General features: G+C 43.1%; 1 protein-coding gene across 2 annotated transcripts; it reads left to right on the top strand.

Annotated features, from left to right (window-relative positions):
* The first annotated feature begins 8,763 nt into the window (after positions 1-8,763).
* Positions 8,764-15,918, top strand: ndufs8a (NADH:ubiquinone oxidoreductase core subunit S8a). 2 transcript variants are annotated; one of them, XM_079278003.1, is made up of 8 exons: positions 8,764-8,859; positions 9,661-9,716; positions 10,086-10,151; positions 12,180-12,269; positions 12,905-13,013; positions 14,188-14,251; positions 14,527-14,655; positions 15,236-15,918. In XM_079278003.1, the coding sequence occupies exons 2-8, from the start codon at positions 9,674-9,676 to the stop codon at positions 15,365-15,367; spliced, it is 633 nt and encodes a 210-aa protein (XP_079134129.1). In that variant the 5' UTR covers positions 8,764-8,859; positions 9,661-9,673; the 3' UTR covers positions 15,368-15,918. The 2 variants fall into 2 exon arrangements, with proteins under 2 accessions (XP_079134129.1, XP_079134130.1); XM_079278004.1 differs by having other exon boundaries at positions 8,801-8,859; positions 9,632-9,716.
* Positions 15,919-19,951: the final 4,033 nt, after the last annotated feature.

The following is a 19,951-nucleotide window of genomic DNA, read 5'->3' as shown; positions in this document are numbered from 1 at the left end:
CCACAGGCACACCACTCAGGCTTGCCCTCGGTGTGGAGACACTCTTGGTAGTGACCCTTCACCCCGGATGGCCGAGCGCAGCCGCTCGCCTTGTATGTATCGGCAATGGCCTCCACTATCCAGTGGGACAGGTGCTGTTTTTCCCTTTTTTTTTTTCTTAAAAAAAAAAAAAGGAGCACAGCCCTTCTTAGGCTCACCATAACTGACTATGCAGGCGGTGGCTTCCATATAAGCTCTGAGGGCCCACACTGGGCACAGCAGCCTTGACCTCTCCTCTCCCGATGGGGGAGGGGGGGGTCAACTTTGCCAGCTGGATAGGCCGGTTTATATGTGAACGTATCCACCCCCTTGGGAGAAACACTGCCTTAGGCCAGAAAATGACACCCAAGCCATCTGAGTTCCACCTCAGACATGATTCTTCCACTGATAGGGCATGCAGCTCGCCCCCACATTGAGCTGAATTGACAGCAAGGAGAAAACCATCTTGCTGATAGCCATCTAGGCTCCGCCTGTGCCAGGGGTTCAAAAGGACAAGCATAAGGTGTCCAGTACCAAGGGTAGGTCCCATGCAGGGGAGACCGGCCCTTATCCAGGAGGGACTGTAGAAACTCAGTACAGCAGGCACGGGGCGCTGTACTGGGACCTTGTTCTGAGCCGCACACTAGTTGGAGAACAGCTTCCACCTGTTTCTTGTACTGCAGGCAGGTAGACCGCGCACTGGCATCAGAATAGTCCGTCAGACTGCTTCTATGCAGCCACTCAGCATCCGGTCGGGCCCTCCCGTGACCCCTAATTGAAGGCGGCAGGGATTGGAATGCCAAATCCGACCCTCTAGTTGCGACAGGAGATCCCTCCTGTCGGGGAAGAACTCTGACAAGCTTATAGCAAAAGCAGAGGGACTGGTGGAAAGGCATAAAGAAGATCCTCTGGCCACGTGTGAGCCAGTGCATCTTGACCCAGAGGGCTGGTCCTCTCCGTCAGGGAGACCCAGTGGGGGCAGTGGGTCAACATGTCTGGATGCAGCCGCCACTCTCCCGGTGGAGGCTTGTAACGGAACAGGAAAACCACAACCTTGTTCCATTCTCCTGGTGGGTACATTGCCCACAGGCTGGTCAGGCGAGGGGCCTCCCAAGTCAGAAGGCCACGGTGATCCCTGTAGAAACTTCTGCAGATCTGGTGCCCCATCGATAATTCATGGGAAATCACAGCAGAGGTGCTGTCCACCGGACAAGCACATGCTTTCCCTTCAAACATGGAAGGAAGTGCTCGAGCGCTAGCTCTAGAACCTGGACCTGCGGTCTTTGAGCAGATAACTGCCCCCAGGCTGTCCTGTTCTGTCACCCTGCACCCCGCCTTGAGAGGCAGGTATCTGTTGTGACAATCTCCTGGTGGAATGGAACCGAGCCCCTGGGGCTCGGTTCCTGGGACACTGTTCGCCAGATATGCACTCCCTCCATGGGGATAGTGAATAGATGAATAGACACTGTTTCAATAATATTATTGCCCTGTATCTGTGCCACTTGGCATCCAAGTGAAGGCTGTTCAGCCATCCGCACTGGGGCGACAGACAGGCCCTCATAGGGCCACACTAATGAAGGTTATGCTCTGAGAAGGGCTCAGGTAGCTCCTCTCCATGTTCACCTTGAGGCCCACCGGGCCACGTGAGAGAAGGCGAGCAGTGTCCTGTGGCGCCTGAAGCCGGGACGGCGCCTAGGTCAGCCAGTCGTCTAAGTACGGCAGTATGTTCACGCCCTGCGATTGCAGGGGGAAAGGACAGCAGTAACACACTGTGGACACCCATGGGGAGATGGGAGAGTCCGAATGGAAGCACCCAGGACTGAAAGTTGTGGTGATGCACCATGGGAACAGGCGTCGATAGACGTGAACCACTCTCCCTTGGAAATCCGCTGATGGGAGAAAGAACCCCGACAGCCGGCCTGGAGACATCTCCTGGCACCCCTGCCGGGGGGGACGGGGACGTAAGTAGGGTTGTATAGGTAGCGGTCCGGCCTCTCAGCAGGACGCCGAGGCCTGTTGCGGCTACTAGGGTAAGCTGGAGGCTGAGAAAACGGCCTTGTGGGCCAAAAATGGGACCCCTAGGTCTGGGGGTGCAGGCATGTCCCTGCAAAGACCAGAGAACTGCTGCCTGGTCTGGCTAGCTCTAACAGTCCGCTGAAGCGCCTGTACAGCAGCTGACTCGAACAGCTCACCAGGCTCCACTGGGACAGTATGGAGGGTCCTCCTACATGTCTCAGATAGGGGTGACTGCGCCAGCCAAACCTGGCGGCGAGTCTGAACCAGGGTGGACATCATACATCCACGTTCCCTCGATATGAGCGCAAACGCCTGCAATGAAGCATCACTGAGCAGAAGCGTCGAAGTAGCCCGCTGCAGAGAATCTGCGAGGGAAAGCATGAGGTGGGAGAGGGAGTTGTCGATACGGTGCACAGCGCTGCTGTGTCCTAAGCCCTGGATAGCAGGTCATCTTTGACCCGACATTGGGTCGAGGGCACCTGGCATCGGGCCTCAGAGTCTCCTCAGGGGAAACTGATGGACGCCATAGTCGTCTAACTGGCTGGCATACGTGCAAGGCCAGATTTTCCACCTCCTGCATGGTCTGATGTAAGGCGGGAGAGAGCCCTGGTGTCTCCACCATGCACGCAACTCCCTCAGATATTCCTCGGAGGGAGGAACAGAAAAGGTGGTGAGGGCGGGAAGGTGCCTGAAGAAGGCACTCACAGGTGGATGTTCCAGCTGCTGTGTATGCCCGGCGTGCAAGCGCCATACAAATGACCAGGGTAGGTTGGTCTGGATTCAGCTGCCCTGACAGGGGGAGGTAGACCTCCCGCATCAGGTGTTCCACTTCGGCCAGCCTAGCAGACCTTACTGCTCAAGGCGTGATGCCGCAGGTCCTGCCTGGGTTCTCCCTGCTAGGGCAAGAGGTCAGGGCCGTCCTCCGGCTGAAGAGGAGCTATACAGGTCCTACAGCCGGGAGAGTTTAACATGGCCGCGATTCTGGTGGAACCCTTGTCCCACTAGTTTATGCGGAATTCCAAATCAGTCCGAGCGGGAGCGCTCTGCTGAATGTTGAGAGAACAGGCAGGGGGCAGTCAGTGGCGAGTGATCCTTCGGACACTCTTCCCTTGGCCAGCCGCTGCGGATATTGGTGACCCACCAGTTAGCCTGAGCGAGAGCACTCTGCAACTGTGGAAACAGGTCAGGCAAAGTCCTTATAGTGAGAGGGGCGAGGACACTCTCTAAGCTCACTCTCTTCACTAAGATAGTTGCTGCAGATATTAGTGTCCCCCCAGTTAGCTTGAGCGAGAGCACTCTGCTACCGTAAAAAACGGACAAAACAGAACACAGTCCGTACAGTGAGAGGGGAGCGAGGACACTCTTCACTAAGATAGTTGCTGCCGATATTGGTGTCCCACCAGTTAGCTTGAGCGAGAGCACTCTGCCACTGTGGAAACAGGTCAGGCAAAGTCCTTATAGTGAGAGGGGCGAGGACACTCTTCACTAAACTAGTTGCTGCAGATATTGGTGTCCCACCAGTTAGCTTGAGCGAGAGCACTCTGCCACTGTGGAAACAGGCCAGGCAAGTCCTTATAGTGAGAGGGGAGCGAGGACACTCTTCACTAAGCTAGTTGCTGCAGATATTGGTGTCCCACCAGTTAGCTTGAGCGAGAGCACTCTGCTACTGTGAAAAACGGACAAAAAGAACACAGTCCTTACAGTGAGAGGGGAGCGAGGACACTCTTCACTAAGACAGCTGCTGCAGATATTGGTGTCCCACCAGTTAGCATGAGCGAGAGCACTCTGCCACTGTGGAACAGGTCAGGAAAACAGTTCTCATAGTGAGAGGGGAGCGAGGACACCCTCTTCACTCGGATAGTTGCTGCAGATATTGGTGCCCCACCAGTTAGCTTGAGCGAGAGCACTCTGCTACTGTGAAAACGGACAAAAAAAAAACCACAGTCCTTACAGTGCGAGGACACTCTTCACTTGGACAGGTGCTGTAACTCTTGGTGTGCTACCAGTTAGCCTGAGCGAGGGCACTCTGCTAACTGATATCCGCTACCGATATGTCCATAATGTTTACAACAATCAATGGACACACCGAGTATTAGCTTAGTCTAGTTAGCCGGAGCGAACTCGACAGCCGTAATGCGTAAAAACCATCAATGGGCACAACCTCAATGTTGATTTAGTATAACTAGCATTCACCGAGTTAGCCTGAGCGAGCACATTCCGCTAACTGTGATCGTTGTAATGCTACAAAGTTGATGGCCACAGCCCCAGTACCAGCTTTGTTTAGCTAGTTTCCCACTGAGTTAACCTGAGCGGGGATGCTCTGTTAACTGTGACAGCCGTAAGGATACAAAGTTAATGGCCACAGCCCCAGTATCAGCTTTGTTTAGCTAGTTTCCCACTGAGTTAACCTGAGCGAGGACGCTCTGTTAACTGTGACAGCTGTAAGGATACAAAGTTAATGGCCACAGCCCCAGTATCAGCTTTGTTTAGCTAGTTTCCCACTGAGTTAACCTGAGCGAGGACGCTCTGTTAACTGTGACAGCTTTGTTAACTGTGACAGCCGTAAGGATACAAAGTTGATGGACGCAGTCCCAGTATCAGCTTTGTTTAGCTAGTTTCCCACTGAGTTAACCTGAGCGGGGACGCTCTGTTAACTGTGACAGCCGTAAGGATACAAAGTTGATGGACGCAGTCCCAGTATCAGCTTTGTTTAGCTAGTTTCCCACTGAGTTAACCTGAGCGGGGACGCTCTGTTAACTGTGACAGCCGTAAGGATACAAAGTTGATGGACGCAGTCCCAGTATCAGCTTTGTTTAGCTAGTTTCCCACTGAGTTAACCTGAGCGGGGACGCTCTGTTAACTGTGACAGCCGTAAGGATACAAAGTTGATGGCCACAGCCCCAGTATCAGCTCTGTTTAGCTAGCTTCCCACTGAGTTAACCTGAGCGGGGATGCTCTGTTAACTGTGACAGCCGTAAGGTTTACAAAGTTGATGGACGCAGTCCCAGCTAGCATCCAAGTTAGCCTGAGTAAAGACACTGCTAACTGCGAATTACGTCAAATCTCCATGTACACAACGCCAATGCGGATCTCACAAAGTTTGCCTGAGCAGGAACACTCTGCTAACTGTGATAGCCGTAACACTGTGAAGGGCGGGCCGACAGCGTAATTCTACGCTCTCGTTAGCGCGCCACTCGATTACTAGAGCGGAAGCGCTCTGCCAACCGTGGAACAAACAACTGTTATAGAAAACAATGTTAATCGATCTTACCGATTGCTGTCATCACGACTTAGCTGGCCCTTATCAGACTGGTGACGACCGATGATAGGGGCGTCCACCAGTCCGGGGCTCGATGTCCGAACGGCGAACACACCGTTCCCTCCGAAGAGGGACAGCTCTAATATGTCTTGATGGTAGACACATCTTTGTTTATGCTACCATGGTAGCTAACCTGCGACGCGAGAAGAAAAAAGGACTGAGCTCAGGATGACACCGGAACTTATAGACGACGGTGGTCATCCGAGGTCACACGTGACTTTGTTGATATAAATATTCGACCTGCGCATGCGCGCGACGGAAGATATCCAGTGTTAAGCACTGCCTCTGGCGGTCAGTAAGGATGAAATAGAACTGACAATGCAAATGGGAAGTGTGAACAAATATAAATCACTGCATAGTCCAAATATGTGCAAATAACAGCAGAGGAACAACACAAGATCAATTAATTGGAGAAACTGACAACTAAAATACATATGCACTATAAATATGCAGTACAAAATACTGTTGGTTGGACAATGAACTCTTTCGAAAAATATTGAACATAATGAATGTTAAGTTAACATATTCAACAGCATATATGAACAAATACAGCTAGTGTCTGAAATTACAACTTATGTACAGGAAGTGTGCATATTGAATACATTTTTTAAATGTCTTTCCCCATACAGCTATCTATACTGTATAGTGTGTACTGACATGATTGTACAATTATACCCAGAACACAAAGAGAAAGCTACTGGCGAATGGTGTGTACAACACTAAAACATTATGTCTCTTAGTTGTCACCGGTGCAGTATGCTCTGTGGGATGGTCAATTACATCACCTAATGATATCCAACCCATTACCGTATCTTACAGCTCTCATGTGTTCATACAGATAAAGACTGTTTACTTTTGCAGTGTTAAATCTCAGTCTGACAGTATTTTCTATTTGATAGAGAAAGGGATACACTTACTTTTACGTTGAGCCGTCAGTCCACAGCCTTCAACAATCGATGTTTGTACCGTAGAGCTCAAATGCAAGTGTCATCAAAACCATTTTTAATTAAAATTCACATGCTCCATTTAACTCAACCAGAATTGCTATGACGCACGTTGTGTGTGTTCCTGTAATTCAGCTTCGATACAAACTACTTCTGTCATTATCCTGTAGGTGATGATAATAACAGCAAGGAAAATAAGCTTCTATTCAGAATCAGATGCAAATAATGTGTTGAAAACATATGCTTTTAAACTGTAGCAGGAACATGGAGTTACTGTATTTCTCTCTTAAAGCACCTGTGCAGTTGTACATTAAGTTCTGCCAGAATTACAACCATTAATACTTTCTGCTGCTATCACTGCTTGCATCTAACAGTCACTGTGCAGATTTACACAGATAACCTTTTAAGAAGTATAATGTTTATTTTTAAATAATAATGAATAAACCCCCAGTTAACCCACAAATCCTGATACAAATATGTGTCTTCAGTTAAGCTATGGGAGAAGAATTGGATATTTTTGTGGAAGGTTTGAATTGTTGCATGTTGCGATGCTTATTTAAAATATATATATTGACTTTGGTTTTGCAGTAATCTGGATTTATTAGTTTTCGGTTTGGCTATTGTGAGGAGCTTTGTCAAATCCCTGTATAGGCCTCGAACGATATTCTTATACTGTTCTTTACGGTTGTGACAGGATGGCAGACAGGGAGACAGATGGTGACAGCAACAGCAGAGAGTTTAGTGAGGAAGAATGAAACTATAGTGATGGGAGGAGGGAGAATTAGTGGGAAGAGGTGGTGAGTGGAAGATGATTAATTAAAGTGACTAGCCAAGAAGAAAGAGAAAGGACGCAGCCAAGTCAGGTGGAACAGAGAGTTTGTTTCTTTGTTTATTAAGATCTCTATTAGCTTTAGCATTGTGATGATAAATAAATGATATATTTGTAAATATGACAATGGATATGGATAGATCCCTGTTTGCAGATGAAATGTCTCTGTGGAAAAGAGAGAGAAATGTAGCACATATAATTTTAAAAAAACAAGATGGGATTTGTCAAGTTGAAATGTGGGGGACAAAATGGAGATTTAAATTTTCAGTGGAGAAAACCAAAAGTTATGTTCTTCACAAGAAAGAATATCAGGACTGGTAATAATCTGAAATTATAAGGAAATAACCTTAACCCGAGATTGATATGGAGAGAGAGAGAGGGCATATTAAAAGTGTGGAGGATAAGTGTAAATAAAATTGATAAATGTCATGAGATGTCTTGCAGGAGTGGAGTGGGTAGTTTGGTTCGATATGCATGTAGCTCTATTCAGATCAAGGCTAGATTATGGATGTATTGTGTGTGGATCATCAGCTAGATCTGAGTTTGAGGTTAAATAGACTCTGCCTTTGAGAGTGTGTTTCGGGGCAGTGAGAGCTTTGCCATTGTACAGGAGTTGTGAGAAATTGTGAAGGAAATAGGAAATCAGAATCAGAAACTGTTTGTTATCAAGTATGTATTTTACACACATACAAGGAATTTGGCTAGGTGAATAATGTGCAACAGTAAAACCCAGTGCAATAGTATAAGACATAATTATAAAATTGAAAATAGGAAAGTTTACAATAAAATACGGTAAGCAAACGAACAAATAAGAGTAAGTTAAAACATGTATGTTATGCAAGTGGCAAGTCTTTATTAAAAGAGAAAGGATGTGCAAGGGTGTGTAACGGTAGGAAATTGTCCTGGGGATGTAAGAGTCAGAGTCAGTGGGGGTCCCAGGTTTTGTTGATGAGCCCAACTGCAGATGGGAAAAAACTGTTCATGTGGCATCAGGTCTTGGTCCTCATGGACCGCAGCCTCCTGTCAGATGGAAGGGACTCAAACAGTGTCCAGGGTGTGAGGTGTCAGCTACAATCTTTCTTGCTCGCCTCAGGCACATGGAGGCGAACAAGTCCTGGAGGGACAGCAGATTGCAGCCAATCACCCTCTCAGCAGAGTGAATGATGCACTGCAGCCTGCCCTTGTCCTTGGCAGTGGCTGCAGCGTAACTGTGATGGAGGAGCAGAGGATGGACTCAATGATGGCTGTGTAGAAGTGCACCATCATTGTCTTTGGCAGGTTGAACTTCTGCAGCTGCCTCAGGAAGTATATCCTCTGCTGAGCCTTCTTGGTGATGGAGCTGATGTTCAGCTCCCACTTGATGTCCTGGGCTATGGTGGAGCCCAGGAAGCGGAAGGACTCCAAAATAGGAGGTATAATGAGGAGATTAAGAATGGGAAACAATAATCTAAACAGCACACTTCACATTATAGGGAAATATCCAACCAGTCTTCATGGCAGAAGACGTTTGAACTCGACTGGTGAGGAAAATCTGACATACCGGACACTGTAGGAGTAAACTCAATCCAAAAGATGGCAGTAATTAAATACCAAGGACGCAAGCTGTCGTTATTAAACCCCAAAGAAGAAGAAGAGGAGGAGGTCCATGACGTTGGGGAACTTCCTGTACACGCAAGGTCCGTTCCGCATATCGTCCGCTGTTCTGGTTTAGAAGGCCAAATAGCGACTTTTCGGTGAGTTTAAAATAATTTGAATTTATAAAATCTTATTTCTTACAAGGATAATTTTGTCACATTAAATTGTTAATTTATTATTTTTTATATCTGACCTGAGGAACAGAATAGCCCTTAAATCCCCTCAAGCGGCCTTTCTGCAAAAGTCCTTGACAGCATCTTATGGTCTGGTACTTGGCTACTGATCAATGCTTAGAAGTTAGCCTTTACTTTACACAAACTAAACCCAAAACCAACGACCATTTCTTGTGCACTGTGAAGTTGAGTTGTCACAATGGTATTTTGTGTGTGTTTTGCAAGGTGATGTTGGCTAACGTTAGCTAAACAATGTCATGCTAGCGGAGTACGTTAGCGAGAATTGCTAGCGTTAACGTTACATCAGGGTAAGCTTAGGTCAAGAAGTCCTGTTTTACGTTAAGAGTTCAAATCAAAGTTCGATTGCTGTGCCTCAATATTAGAGTTCGTAATAGTGAGTGGGATAAGGCTAACGTTGACAGCTGTGAAACCGCACAGCTAACGTTTATGTCGGTATTCAGCGATAGTTGTTTTGGGTGTGAAGCGGGTTTAACTTCACAACCTAACGTTAGCTGACGTTACAGTTCCATGAACAGTTAGCAATAGGGCTCGCAATATCATCGGATAGTATTTGTCAGAATCTACCTTGCGTCATTTAGGTTACGGCAGACAACTGCGAATATCGAATGACTGTTTACTATGTAGAGACCCATTTTAGCTGCAAATAATAAATGATGCAGCCGTTATTTGTGAATAGTTCCCTCATGGTTTCGTGTCTGGTTCCAGCTTCAAAGACGTGATGGCTGCAACGTTGCGTTTACTTTCCTCCGTATCAAAGCCAGGTAAGATTTCTCAGCCAAAGGAACAGTTGCACTTTTCAAACACTAGTAATTACAGTGCAACTGATATGATAGTAGTTAAACATTTTGTCTTATAAAATAAGTATATCATTTGGAAATGACACAACATCGTGTTAAGATCTCAAATCACATAGGTTTGTCAATAGGAGCCATGTCAGATTACACAACTAGATCTGCCTGCTCGCAGCAGAAGACCAAACACAAGAAGATGCGTCTTTGTCATAGTAAGATGGTGTTAAGCACACATCAGGTACCTGTGTGTACTATCCTTCAGTTGTATAGTCAATGGGATGTTGTATAGTCAATGGGATGTAGTATCTTAATGATAATGCACTTTATCTTTCCTTTCAGGCACCTTTTTGCCCAGCCAGATTATAGTGAGGTCCTTCAGTGTGTCCACACAAAGGGAAGGATTCAGTAAGTGCCAGAACAACACACAAAGGCAGCTCGATGTGTTGTATTGGAAGTACACACCCAATATTGTCTGTTATGATGGGAAAAATCCCACACTGTCAGCTTTCAATAACTGATAGATGCAGCATTTGGTCAGAAAGACCCTGTCGGGCCCCTTTTCCTCCACTGTCCACTTTGCTTTGGCAGCAGAAACAGTCTTGCAGTACTTTGAACTTTTCTAACTATAATAGCTATTCATAATAGTGTGTTCATTGTGAGGCACAAAAACTATACTAGTGAACATGTTTAAAAAGTCATACAGGTATTTTAAAAGACTTAAAATAATTCCTACACTTATTTCCAGCCTGGGCCTTGAATTTAAAGTTAACCTCCTGTCAAAACCCTGCTTCTCATCTTCTGAAGTTTGACACTAGAAGGCTGCATCTGCTTATTAGGAAAATGTTCTCTGTCCTCACCTCAAATATAAGTTTAACACCTGGATATATCTGCAGGATTTATGACTTGAAACTTGTTTGATGCCAATCAGACTGACTCTGAGAATGTAGGAGACATCCTGTGTCCAGCACATATGAACAAACAATATTTACACACTCATCTGTAGGGAGGTGTTTTTTCTAAAATGATGAACTAATCTAAAGAATTGTTGTTGTTTTTTCCAATTATCTTAAAAAAAAAATGCAGAACAGGAATTGATTTCTATTTTAATTATAACTGAATATTGTTTCTAGAGCAGCAACAGAAACTTACAAAAAATTTGCCAAAAAGATATACAGACAGAAATGAAAGCAAAACATTGTAGAGAACTCTCACCATAGTTTCCTTCCTATTCATTCAGCTAAGGTGCCTTAGGTGCTGCACTGGTTTTTTTGTTTTAATGGTAGGAGTCACTTTTTGTTAATTTAACACATATCCTATAATCTGTAATATAAGCTGCTTCACTTGGCCTTTGGCTCAGTTTATTATGTAATACTGGGGTTCTGATGTGTTTCTGAAGGAGAAGTCTGAGCACTTTTGAAACATGCTCACAGTCAGAGTAAAAGGGAAGGAACACAGTCTTCTCTATGTGGTGTGTTCATGTACTGCTGGGAAACTTAGACATTCAAAACTCATGTCAGGTGCTGAAAAGCTTTGCATTCATGGGATATATAATTTAGGGAAATGAAACCTGTCTAGAAACAAACATTGTCAATATGGTTTCGGACACATCCTCTCCAGCAAAGGCAGATTTGTCCATAGGTCATAAACGCCACACAGCACTGCATTTTGTTGCACAACCCTGTTGTACAATGATGATAATGAATAATGAACCCTGAAACCTTGTAAGTGCTCAGTCACACCAGAGAGTGGGACATTGAATTAGGGGGTTCTTTAAGCTTTGTGACGTACAGAAGTGACTGCTTTCATTCTCAGTGTCCAGCAGACATTACACGGTAAACATGTGGTAGTTAATTCAACCTGTCCTGTTGTACTTTCTGCTGTTCACACATCTATGCTCAAAGTAGGAAGCCCACAAGCATAGAACCTTGCAGGTATGTTTAGCATTGACAATGTCATTCATATATTGAGCTCTATTTTGTGCAGTTCCTAACAGTGTAGGTAATTTCCTGAGTAATGTGTTTCCACGCATCATTTTTCTATTTGAAGTCTTGAAACCTGTTTTTGCTGAAGAGAATTTTGAAGCAGTTGACTGACAATCACGTCAACGCTGTCAATATTGATTACTATTGGTTGGTAATGAAAATCTTCATGTCTTTTCCTCTGCAAGTGAATCCACCAATTATGAAGATTCCATTAAATGGTATACGTCAGGGAGATGTCTTACATACAATTACAACGCAGCCTGACAACACAAAGCTTGAAGAAAAGACTGAGACCAAATGACTTGGAAAGATTGATGAAAGTGATTTCATCTTTTGTGATATATGCTCTTAAATGTTACGCTTTCACACATAAATGGTCATCTGTTTAATCCCCTCACAGTTTACACTAACAACTCTCAACACCAGCCCACTGACCTGTTTGTGTGTGCAGAGTATGTGAATGCCCAAGAGATCCCCACAGACATGAAGTCCATCACAGACCGAGCTGCTCAGACGCTGCTGTGGACAGAGCTCTTCAGAGGTCAGCCGAATGTCGCACTTGTACATAACGGTGCATTTTACTGTATGTGAGACGATTCAATTGTGAGTGTTTCCCTTTAACAAGGCAAGGCAAGTTTATTTGTATAGCACATTTCAACAACAAGGTAATTCAAAGTGCTTCACATAAAACCATTAAAAGCATCAAAACATAAGGCAAAAGAAAAGGAGATTTAAAAACAATTAAAGAAACAGTGTAAGAAATAAAATTCAGTAGTAAAATGCAGAAATGCAGGAAATTGATTCATATATTAATTGAATGTGGTTCAATTAAAGGCAGCAGCAAACAGAAAGGTCTTCAATAACACACAACTAATCTTGCATTTATCTTCCTTTTTACTAGTAGTCATGCCAAAAATAATGAATGCAACCTGAATTCTACCCCATAAGGGTTTGTGACTGCTGAGATATTTGTTGATTCTGTGCCTTTTGTTTCATTTATCACTATGTGTTGCAGTGCTTCATAAGGAGGTTATTGCAGGAACACAGGAAATCTCCACCACTGGAGGTGGACTGGCTGCTGGAAAATAATCTTTGTCCATGTGCTTTGTATGCATTAGTTAAAGAGATATGTTCTTTTTTCTCATTCAAACATGAATGCTTGTGTTGGGATGTCAGGTCTGGGCATGACAATGAGCTACCTGTTCAGAGAGCCCGCTACCATCAACTACCCATTTGAGAAGGGGCCACTGTCACCTCGCTTCAGAGGAGAACACGCACTGCGCAGGTGAGGACGACCACTCAGTGGGCTGTGGGTTGTATACATTTTGAAAATAACTTGCATGCTTTGAGATGTCGGTCAAATTGATTTAAAAATGATAAGATGCTCAGACGTTAGATTGTGAATAACTATTCACACAGGGATTATTTGTTGTTCACAATGATGGACTCCGCATTTGATAACACTTATCATTTTAGGAAAAGTCAAATTCATTGTATTCTCCTTTTGCAATACGGAACAGTGCTCTCTAATTCTGAGTGATTGAGTCATTGTAGAGACTAACCCAAGAGGAGACAGTAATGAAATAATCATGATTTACTGATTTATCATGCTAAAAATAAAATGCTCTCTAATTGCTGAAAAACAGTCCCACACTCGACCCATTAACCACAAAATGAACTGGAATTTTAAATGCTATGCTGTTGGCCTGAGACTGATGGAAAGCTGCAGAGATTTACCAGCTTCGGAAACTCCTCCCCTCAAACCTTTCCACTGTCAGATTAGAGGGAGCTGCACCTACAACCACTTTGGATTTCAGACAACATGTCATGTGAACCAAATGGGTGTAGAATATAGGTGGTGTTCAAGAGACACTTCTGAAAAATGTTTAAAAAACCTTTGTTCTAACACTAGAAATAAAAGTATTAAATAAGTACATTTTGTTACTTCGAGGTGTTTGAGACAGCGAGTGGTGGCTGCCGACGTCTCCCTTTTTAATTTAACACTATTGTCTAAATAAAGGTTAATCATAATAGTTGTACAAATTTCCCCCTGGGGATGAATAAAGCACCTATCTAATAGAGCTGAAATACTGATTAATAACTGAATAGTAAATTAGTTCTTTGCTCAAAGTAAATGTCTTATCACTCAATTTCCTTCCCGGAGTAAACCAGAATGCTACATTTTAAAGCTCATATTTAAAATAAAATTCTCCTGGGGGAGCATAACACTTTTTCATTCTCTAGAAATTCTTCACAATAAAAGTTCCCCATTATTTTTGCTGCTTACTCTTCCTCCCTGCTGTTTTATTAAACTTGTTTTATTTAGGAGTAGCTGCTAACCAAGCTTTGCTAATACAAGGATAAACATTTTGCAAGCGTCTTTTAATTTCTCCAGATGAATTACTTCTGGAGTCCTTGGTGCAGTATCAGCGCTCTAGTTTCTTGTGATGTTTCACCAGGTACCCTTCAGGAGAGGAGCGCTGCATCGCCTGCAAGCTGTGCGAAGCTATCTGCCCTGCTCAGGTATTCACACAGAAACCTACTAGACGTGGCTTGATTGCATCATGTTCGCCTTTTAATATGATCAAGACAAAACTACTTCGGCTGTATGTATGTTTAAACCATAAGCACCTGCCTTTACTGCGAAGTAACACATAAAATGCATGGTTAATATGCATTTCATCTCTGTTGTGAATAAATATAGCCATTTATAGTCGATCTCAATACCAAATCAGAGAAAAGTCTGAGATGGAGCTCTGTCTGTGTCTCTCTTCATCTCCAACAATGTGTGTATCCAGGCCATCACCATCGAAGCAGAGACTCGTGCTGACGGCAGCAGGAGGACGACTCGCTATGACATCGACATGACCAAATGCATCTACTGTGGCTTCTGTCAGGAGGCGTGTCCTGTGGATGCCATCGTAGAGGTTCGTGTAAAATCACTTTTTCTTTCAACATAGTCTTGCATTTTATCCACCAAATGTGATACTAATGGTTCCCCAGCAGATGTCGTCATTATGACTTCTCAAACACTTTTGCAGAATTTCTTGGTACGTGCTTCTTTTAGAATTGAATGGTGTTTTTTGGCGGAAGTGAAGGTCTGACCACCAACAGGGAATGCAAATACTCACCAGACATGAATGTTGTGAAAACGTAGTTTGCTGTATTGAATGGTATATGGAAATGCTAATGAGATGTTGTTTTCCAACCCATTACCTGTAGCTTGTGCAGTGCCAACATTTAGTTCCCAAACAGAACAGTGGAACCAGAATCTAATGATGATGGCTACATTTTAAGTCACAACTTGTTAGGGTCAGAAAAAAGGCCAAATAAAAAACCAGCGCCGTGGTAACCTCAAAGCTCCATCGTCTGTCCGTGCTGAATGTGATGATCCTCAGCTTTGCTTCTGTGCGCTCCTCTCTTCCTTTTAATCCTGCTCTTACCCATGATCCTTTTCTTCTCTCTTACGTTCCCCTCGCCATCCTCTCTCTTATCTTCTTTCTTCAGGGTCCTAACTTTGAGTTTTCCACTGAAACACACGAAGAACTGCTCTACAACAAGGAGAAGCTCCTCAACAATGGAGACAAGTGGGAGGCAGAGATAGCTGCCAACATACAAGCTGATTACCTCTACCGATAGACACCACACAGTGTACAGTTAGCACATGCAAGAATAATCTCTGACACACGCATACGTCCATACTGTACATACTGTAAGAAGACATACTCAGCTGTGGATGTGCTTCAGGGTGGGATTTGGATTTGTCGATGCATCTTTTATTTTAAATCAAACATCACCAACACATTTCCTCTGGTTTCAGTATCATCCCCTTCCGATATGATGAATATACTTTGATATGTTTCTGATTTTACCATGTCACTGTTTGGATTACATATTTATTGAAGAATGATGGCTGTCTGTGTGATTAGTGTACAGCAGTCCAGCTGCCTCAGCACGCTCCGTGATCATCCAGTCATCCATGTGGTTGCACTGTCACAGGAGACTAAAAAGCACGGAGACTGAGTCATGCTGTGGCTGTATCGTTCCTGTTCACTGATTGCAGATAGAATAATTCTGATGACCGACACCAGTACACATGGATTATTGTTAATGTCTTGGATGTCAATGCAGAGTTTTATGGTCTTTGTACTCTTTCCACTCTGACTCAAGAAATAAAATTTTGGGAGAAACCCTGTGTGGATTGTGAAAGTTCCATCTTGACTTTCATCTCAAGGTCACCAAACAGACTCCATGGTGAAGACTGTGACCCCTGTGTTTGAAAGCTCTTGAAAAAGCTAGTAAGTGGACCTCGAGTTCAGAGGGATGTTTTGTTTAGTCTGAATTGGATACATCAAGTATTATCATAAAGGGGAAGATGCCCACCCACATGGATTGTAAAGCGTCAATATTGTATGACTTTTCAAATTGAATTTTTTTGAAGTTTTTAGATTATTTTGTAACATCTTCCTCTTGGGACTACAGATGAAAAATAGCCTTTTGGCTAACTCTGGTGGCGCATTTACAGAAATGTTTTTATTAATGTGCGCTGTCCCTTTATCAAATAAACCAATGAATAAAAAAATACATGCAATTCAGCAGTGACCATTAAAAGTCACTGAAGTTAATGTGTTTACAATTTTGCACAACAGATATTCGGGTAACTTGGTCAAATGTTTCCTTAATGCTTTTCAGATTCTGTACATTTGACAAATATTGACTAAAGTATTAGGAGATTCATGTGGAGAAGTTACTCGTTTTGAAAAAAATATTAAATACAGTTTTGAAATATTTATAGCAGCAGTTTTGGGTAAAACGCCCTGGAAAACATCCCTTTCCATAATTATGTTTCTATGCATGTCTGATTTTTGGGCCATGTGTAAAAGATTATCTCTGAAATAGTAAGATATATTTCCATTAAAGACAGGAAATATACTGAAGTGCTAGTTAAAACCTTACTGATGTTTTCCCTTACTTAGTTTTCTTTTCACATTTAATTGTTTAAATTTAAGAGTGATCATACTATTGATACTGACATTATATAAGCCACTGATCACATCTCAGTAGATGGCGTTATTAAGGGAGGATCTTCCCCCATCGTATCCATACTTTTGCATGCTAGTGTCATATAACATTACAATGACATTGACTAGTTCCATTATCTTTCAACATTATGAGTATTAACATAATATCAAAATTAACACAGCATGCTTCCTATTGATCAATTCCTGTTAATTATACTGGAATGCATTTAGGCCTTTTAGCAGCTTTCTGTCAGTATTCTAGAACAGCATGATATCATGTGGAGCAGTCACAGACTTTCTGCTGGATTCTTCTCTGAGGAAAGAACGGTGGAGGAAATAAGGAATTCTGAAAGTCACATTTAAAAACTAAAATGACATGGACTGCCCACAACAATAACCTGGAAAAAGAAGGCAAACAAAAAATAAATCACCTCAAAGCACTCTGCAAAAGCACTCTTTTACTTCATATTATCATTGTGCTTTAGCCTACTTTGATTCAAACCATATCTACCCTGAGTGGCTGCTCAGTTCTGTTGACATTTTTCAGTTCTATGTATTTTACTTAATTATGTATTAATAAAACTACATAATTGAGTAAATTAGCCCAGGTTCATGTTACCTCCCAAGTGGGCTCCTGAGCTATCCTCCAGGCCTATAAGTAACGGACAGACCTGAATCAGCTCGGGACAATGAAAAAACAGTTCCAACAACTATTGTCACGTACTAAAACAGTCTTCCCTCGAGCGGAGATTGTGGTCCCTGTAATTCAGTTCTCCCCGTGGCTTCAGTTGAAGTACAGAGCCCTCTTGGGGGAACTTAACCGTGTCCTGGAGGACAACTGCAGAACCCTGAGAGGGATCGAAGAGGATCAGTTCCGGGTTAACCAGAAAGACCTCATTCATTGGACTCCAGCTACGGCAAATAAAATCCTTCACTCTTGGATGTCACAGTTAAACTAAGAACAGGGGGACCTAGAGTGTCTAATCAGCCCCACTCTAACATTTTAAATCTGTCAACTTCTTTTTTCTTCATGGAGGATGAAGAAAGACTGCTAGAGAAGGGCCTCTATTTTATTGCAACTCCACTAGTGGTGGACTGTCAGGAGCTTCGAAGAGACTTACATCGGTATCACAGACGATTGAGGCTACTAGACCATTTTAATGAATTCATTTTAATTGTCCAACTGTTGTTATCCTGTTTCTTTATTGTTGGAATGCTGTTTAGCATTCCAACTATTGTTCTTCAAATCTTTATTCAACTTCTTCTATTTCTTCCATCCCACCTCTTCTTCTCCTTCATTTTTTAAGCTACAGAAACCATTCAACTATCGAAATGTGCAGCTCTTTCACCAGAGGGGTTCTACGACTTTTCATATTTCTAACCTTTAAACTTTTTGAATTATTAAGCTTTTTATTTTCAATGGGATCTCTATGGAGAATATTTTCAAATGGCTTCAGACACACAGGTGTTTGCGATTGAGCCAATTAGTGATGTTGATAAACACACAGACTCACAGACACACTCGCACATACACTCCTCTCCCTCTATCTCTCTGTGTGTCTCTCTCTCATACAGTCATTCAGGTCTTAGGAATCTACACACACACGCCATTTTAAAATAAAAGCCCCACAGAATGAATCCTAACTCAAATGCTGTTACTACTACTACTACTACTGTTATATAAAATACTACTACCACTACTACAGCTATTTCTACGACTACTGATACTACTACTGCTACGACAAATATCACTACTGCTACAACTAGTACTTATTCAAATGCTCCTAATACTTATACTGCTAATAATACTTCCACTACAACTACAACTTCTACTACTACTACAACAAATATCACTACCGCTGGAATTCTTTTAAGCTACAGAAACCGTTTGAATATCAAAATGTTCAGCTCTTTCAGGAGAGGGGTGACATAACTTCATATTTGTAATCTTTCAACTTTTTGAATTATTAAGCTTTTTGCAATTTTTTTAAAATTGGATATCTATTTTCAGCAATGTTTTTGAGATTCATTTCAGCTTTCAGCATTCCAACGCATTTTCAGCAGGAAATGCATTTTCTAGTTGCAGTACAGATTTCTCTCGAGAGCCATTCATCAACCCTTCTACTTGGGAACCTGAGTGGGATTTGGCACAGAACCCATCAAAAAACTGATCATTGCGAGATGTCCGGGACTTCGAGAGGATCCACTGTAACAGTGAGAGAGAGAAGAATCTATCAACAGGGGAAAGAGAAGCACTTGATCAACTAAAATCCAACCAGGAGATAGTGATCAAACCTGCGGACAAGGGGTCAAAAATTGTTACAATGGACAAACATCAATATTTAACCGAAGCTTACAGACAGCTAAATAACACAACACACTACTTACATTTAACCTGCTCCCTGCAACTGGAAACTCAGACAAAGATTCGGGAGATTGTGGGATGCCTGTATGAGAAAAAGATCATTACAGCTAAACAAAGGTATTCCCTGTCTGGTGAGGACCCTCCACTTCCACTATTTCAAGCCGACCGACACAAGTCCAGTTACCACCCGACTGTCGCACAAGTCCAGTTACCATCCGAAGCACACCTACCGACGAATTGTGAAATCACAATTAATAAGGTTTCGTAGGATTTGCACGGGGGTCAATGAATTTGGTGTATTGCATTGAGTGCGGTGTTTGCAAAAAACTGTATATTGGTCAGACCAAGAACAGTTTAATTTGATTTGATTGAAGCAACACTTGAATTTGATTTATAAGACCAATAAAATAACTCACCTGTATGGACACTTCAGACAGCATGGGAGGGAAAACCTCTTTATCATGGGGTTGGAGTCGGGATCCTGGTGGTCGGATAGACAGTGACTGGCAAAAGAAAGACAGTGGATTAATACATTTAATACAGTTTACCCACATGGTCTTCCAAAATAATTAGAGCCAGTGGATCAAATGACGGACTTACCTCCTCTGATGAGGGCGGGGACACCTCCGCTTGGAGACCTGCTAGGACACCTGCCAAATATTAAAAATATATAGCACAAAATACAAACCCACTCTTGAGAACTACAAGTGTTAAAGCCTAAAATTTGTGTGCCCGTGCACTCTGACTGCCTTAAGGCAGCCAGAGCTTCTCTTTTCACCTGCACCTTACCCCTAACCCTAACCCTAACCGTAAAAACAGTTGAACCTGTCTAGCCTT

This window comes from Melanostigma gelatinosum, assembly GCF_949748355.1.
Source record: "Melanostigma gelatinosum genome assembly, chromosome: 11".
Taxonomy (NCBI): domain Eukaryota; kingdom Metazoa; phylum Chordata; class Actinopteri; order Perciformes; family Zoarcidae; genus Melanostigma; species Melanostigma gelatinosum.
The sequence above is the reverse complement of the archived record's forward strand: the minus strand, read 5'-3'. Positions and strand labels throughout refer to the sequence as shown.

Coding starts and splice junctions, on each gene's coding strand:
- ndufs8a (XM_079278003.1), top strand. CDS start 9,674: ATGGCTGCAACGTTGCGTTTACTTTCCTCCGTATCAAAGCCAG. Junction 12,270..12,904: donor GTGGACAGAGCTCTTCAGAG/GTCAGCCGAATG, acceptor TTGGGATGTCAG/GTCTGGGCATGACAATGAGC. Junction 14,252..14,526: donor AAGCTATCTGCCCTGCTCAG/GTATTCACACAG, acceptor GTGTGTATCCAG/GCCATCACCATCGAAGCAGA.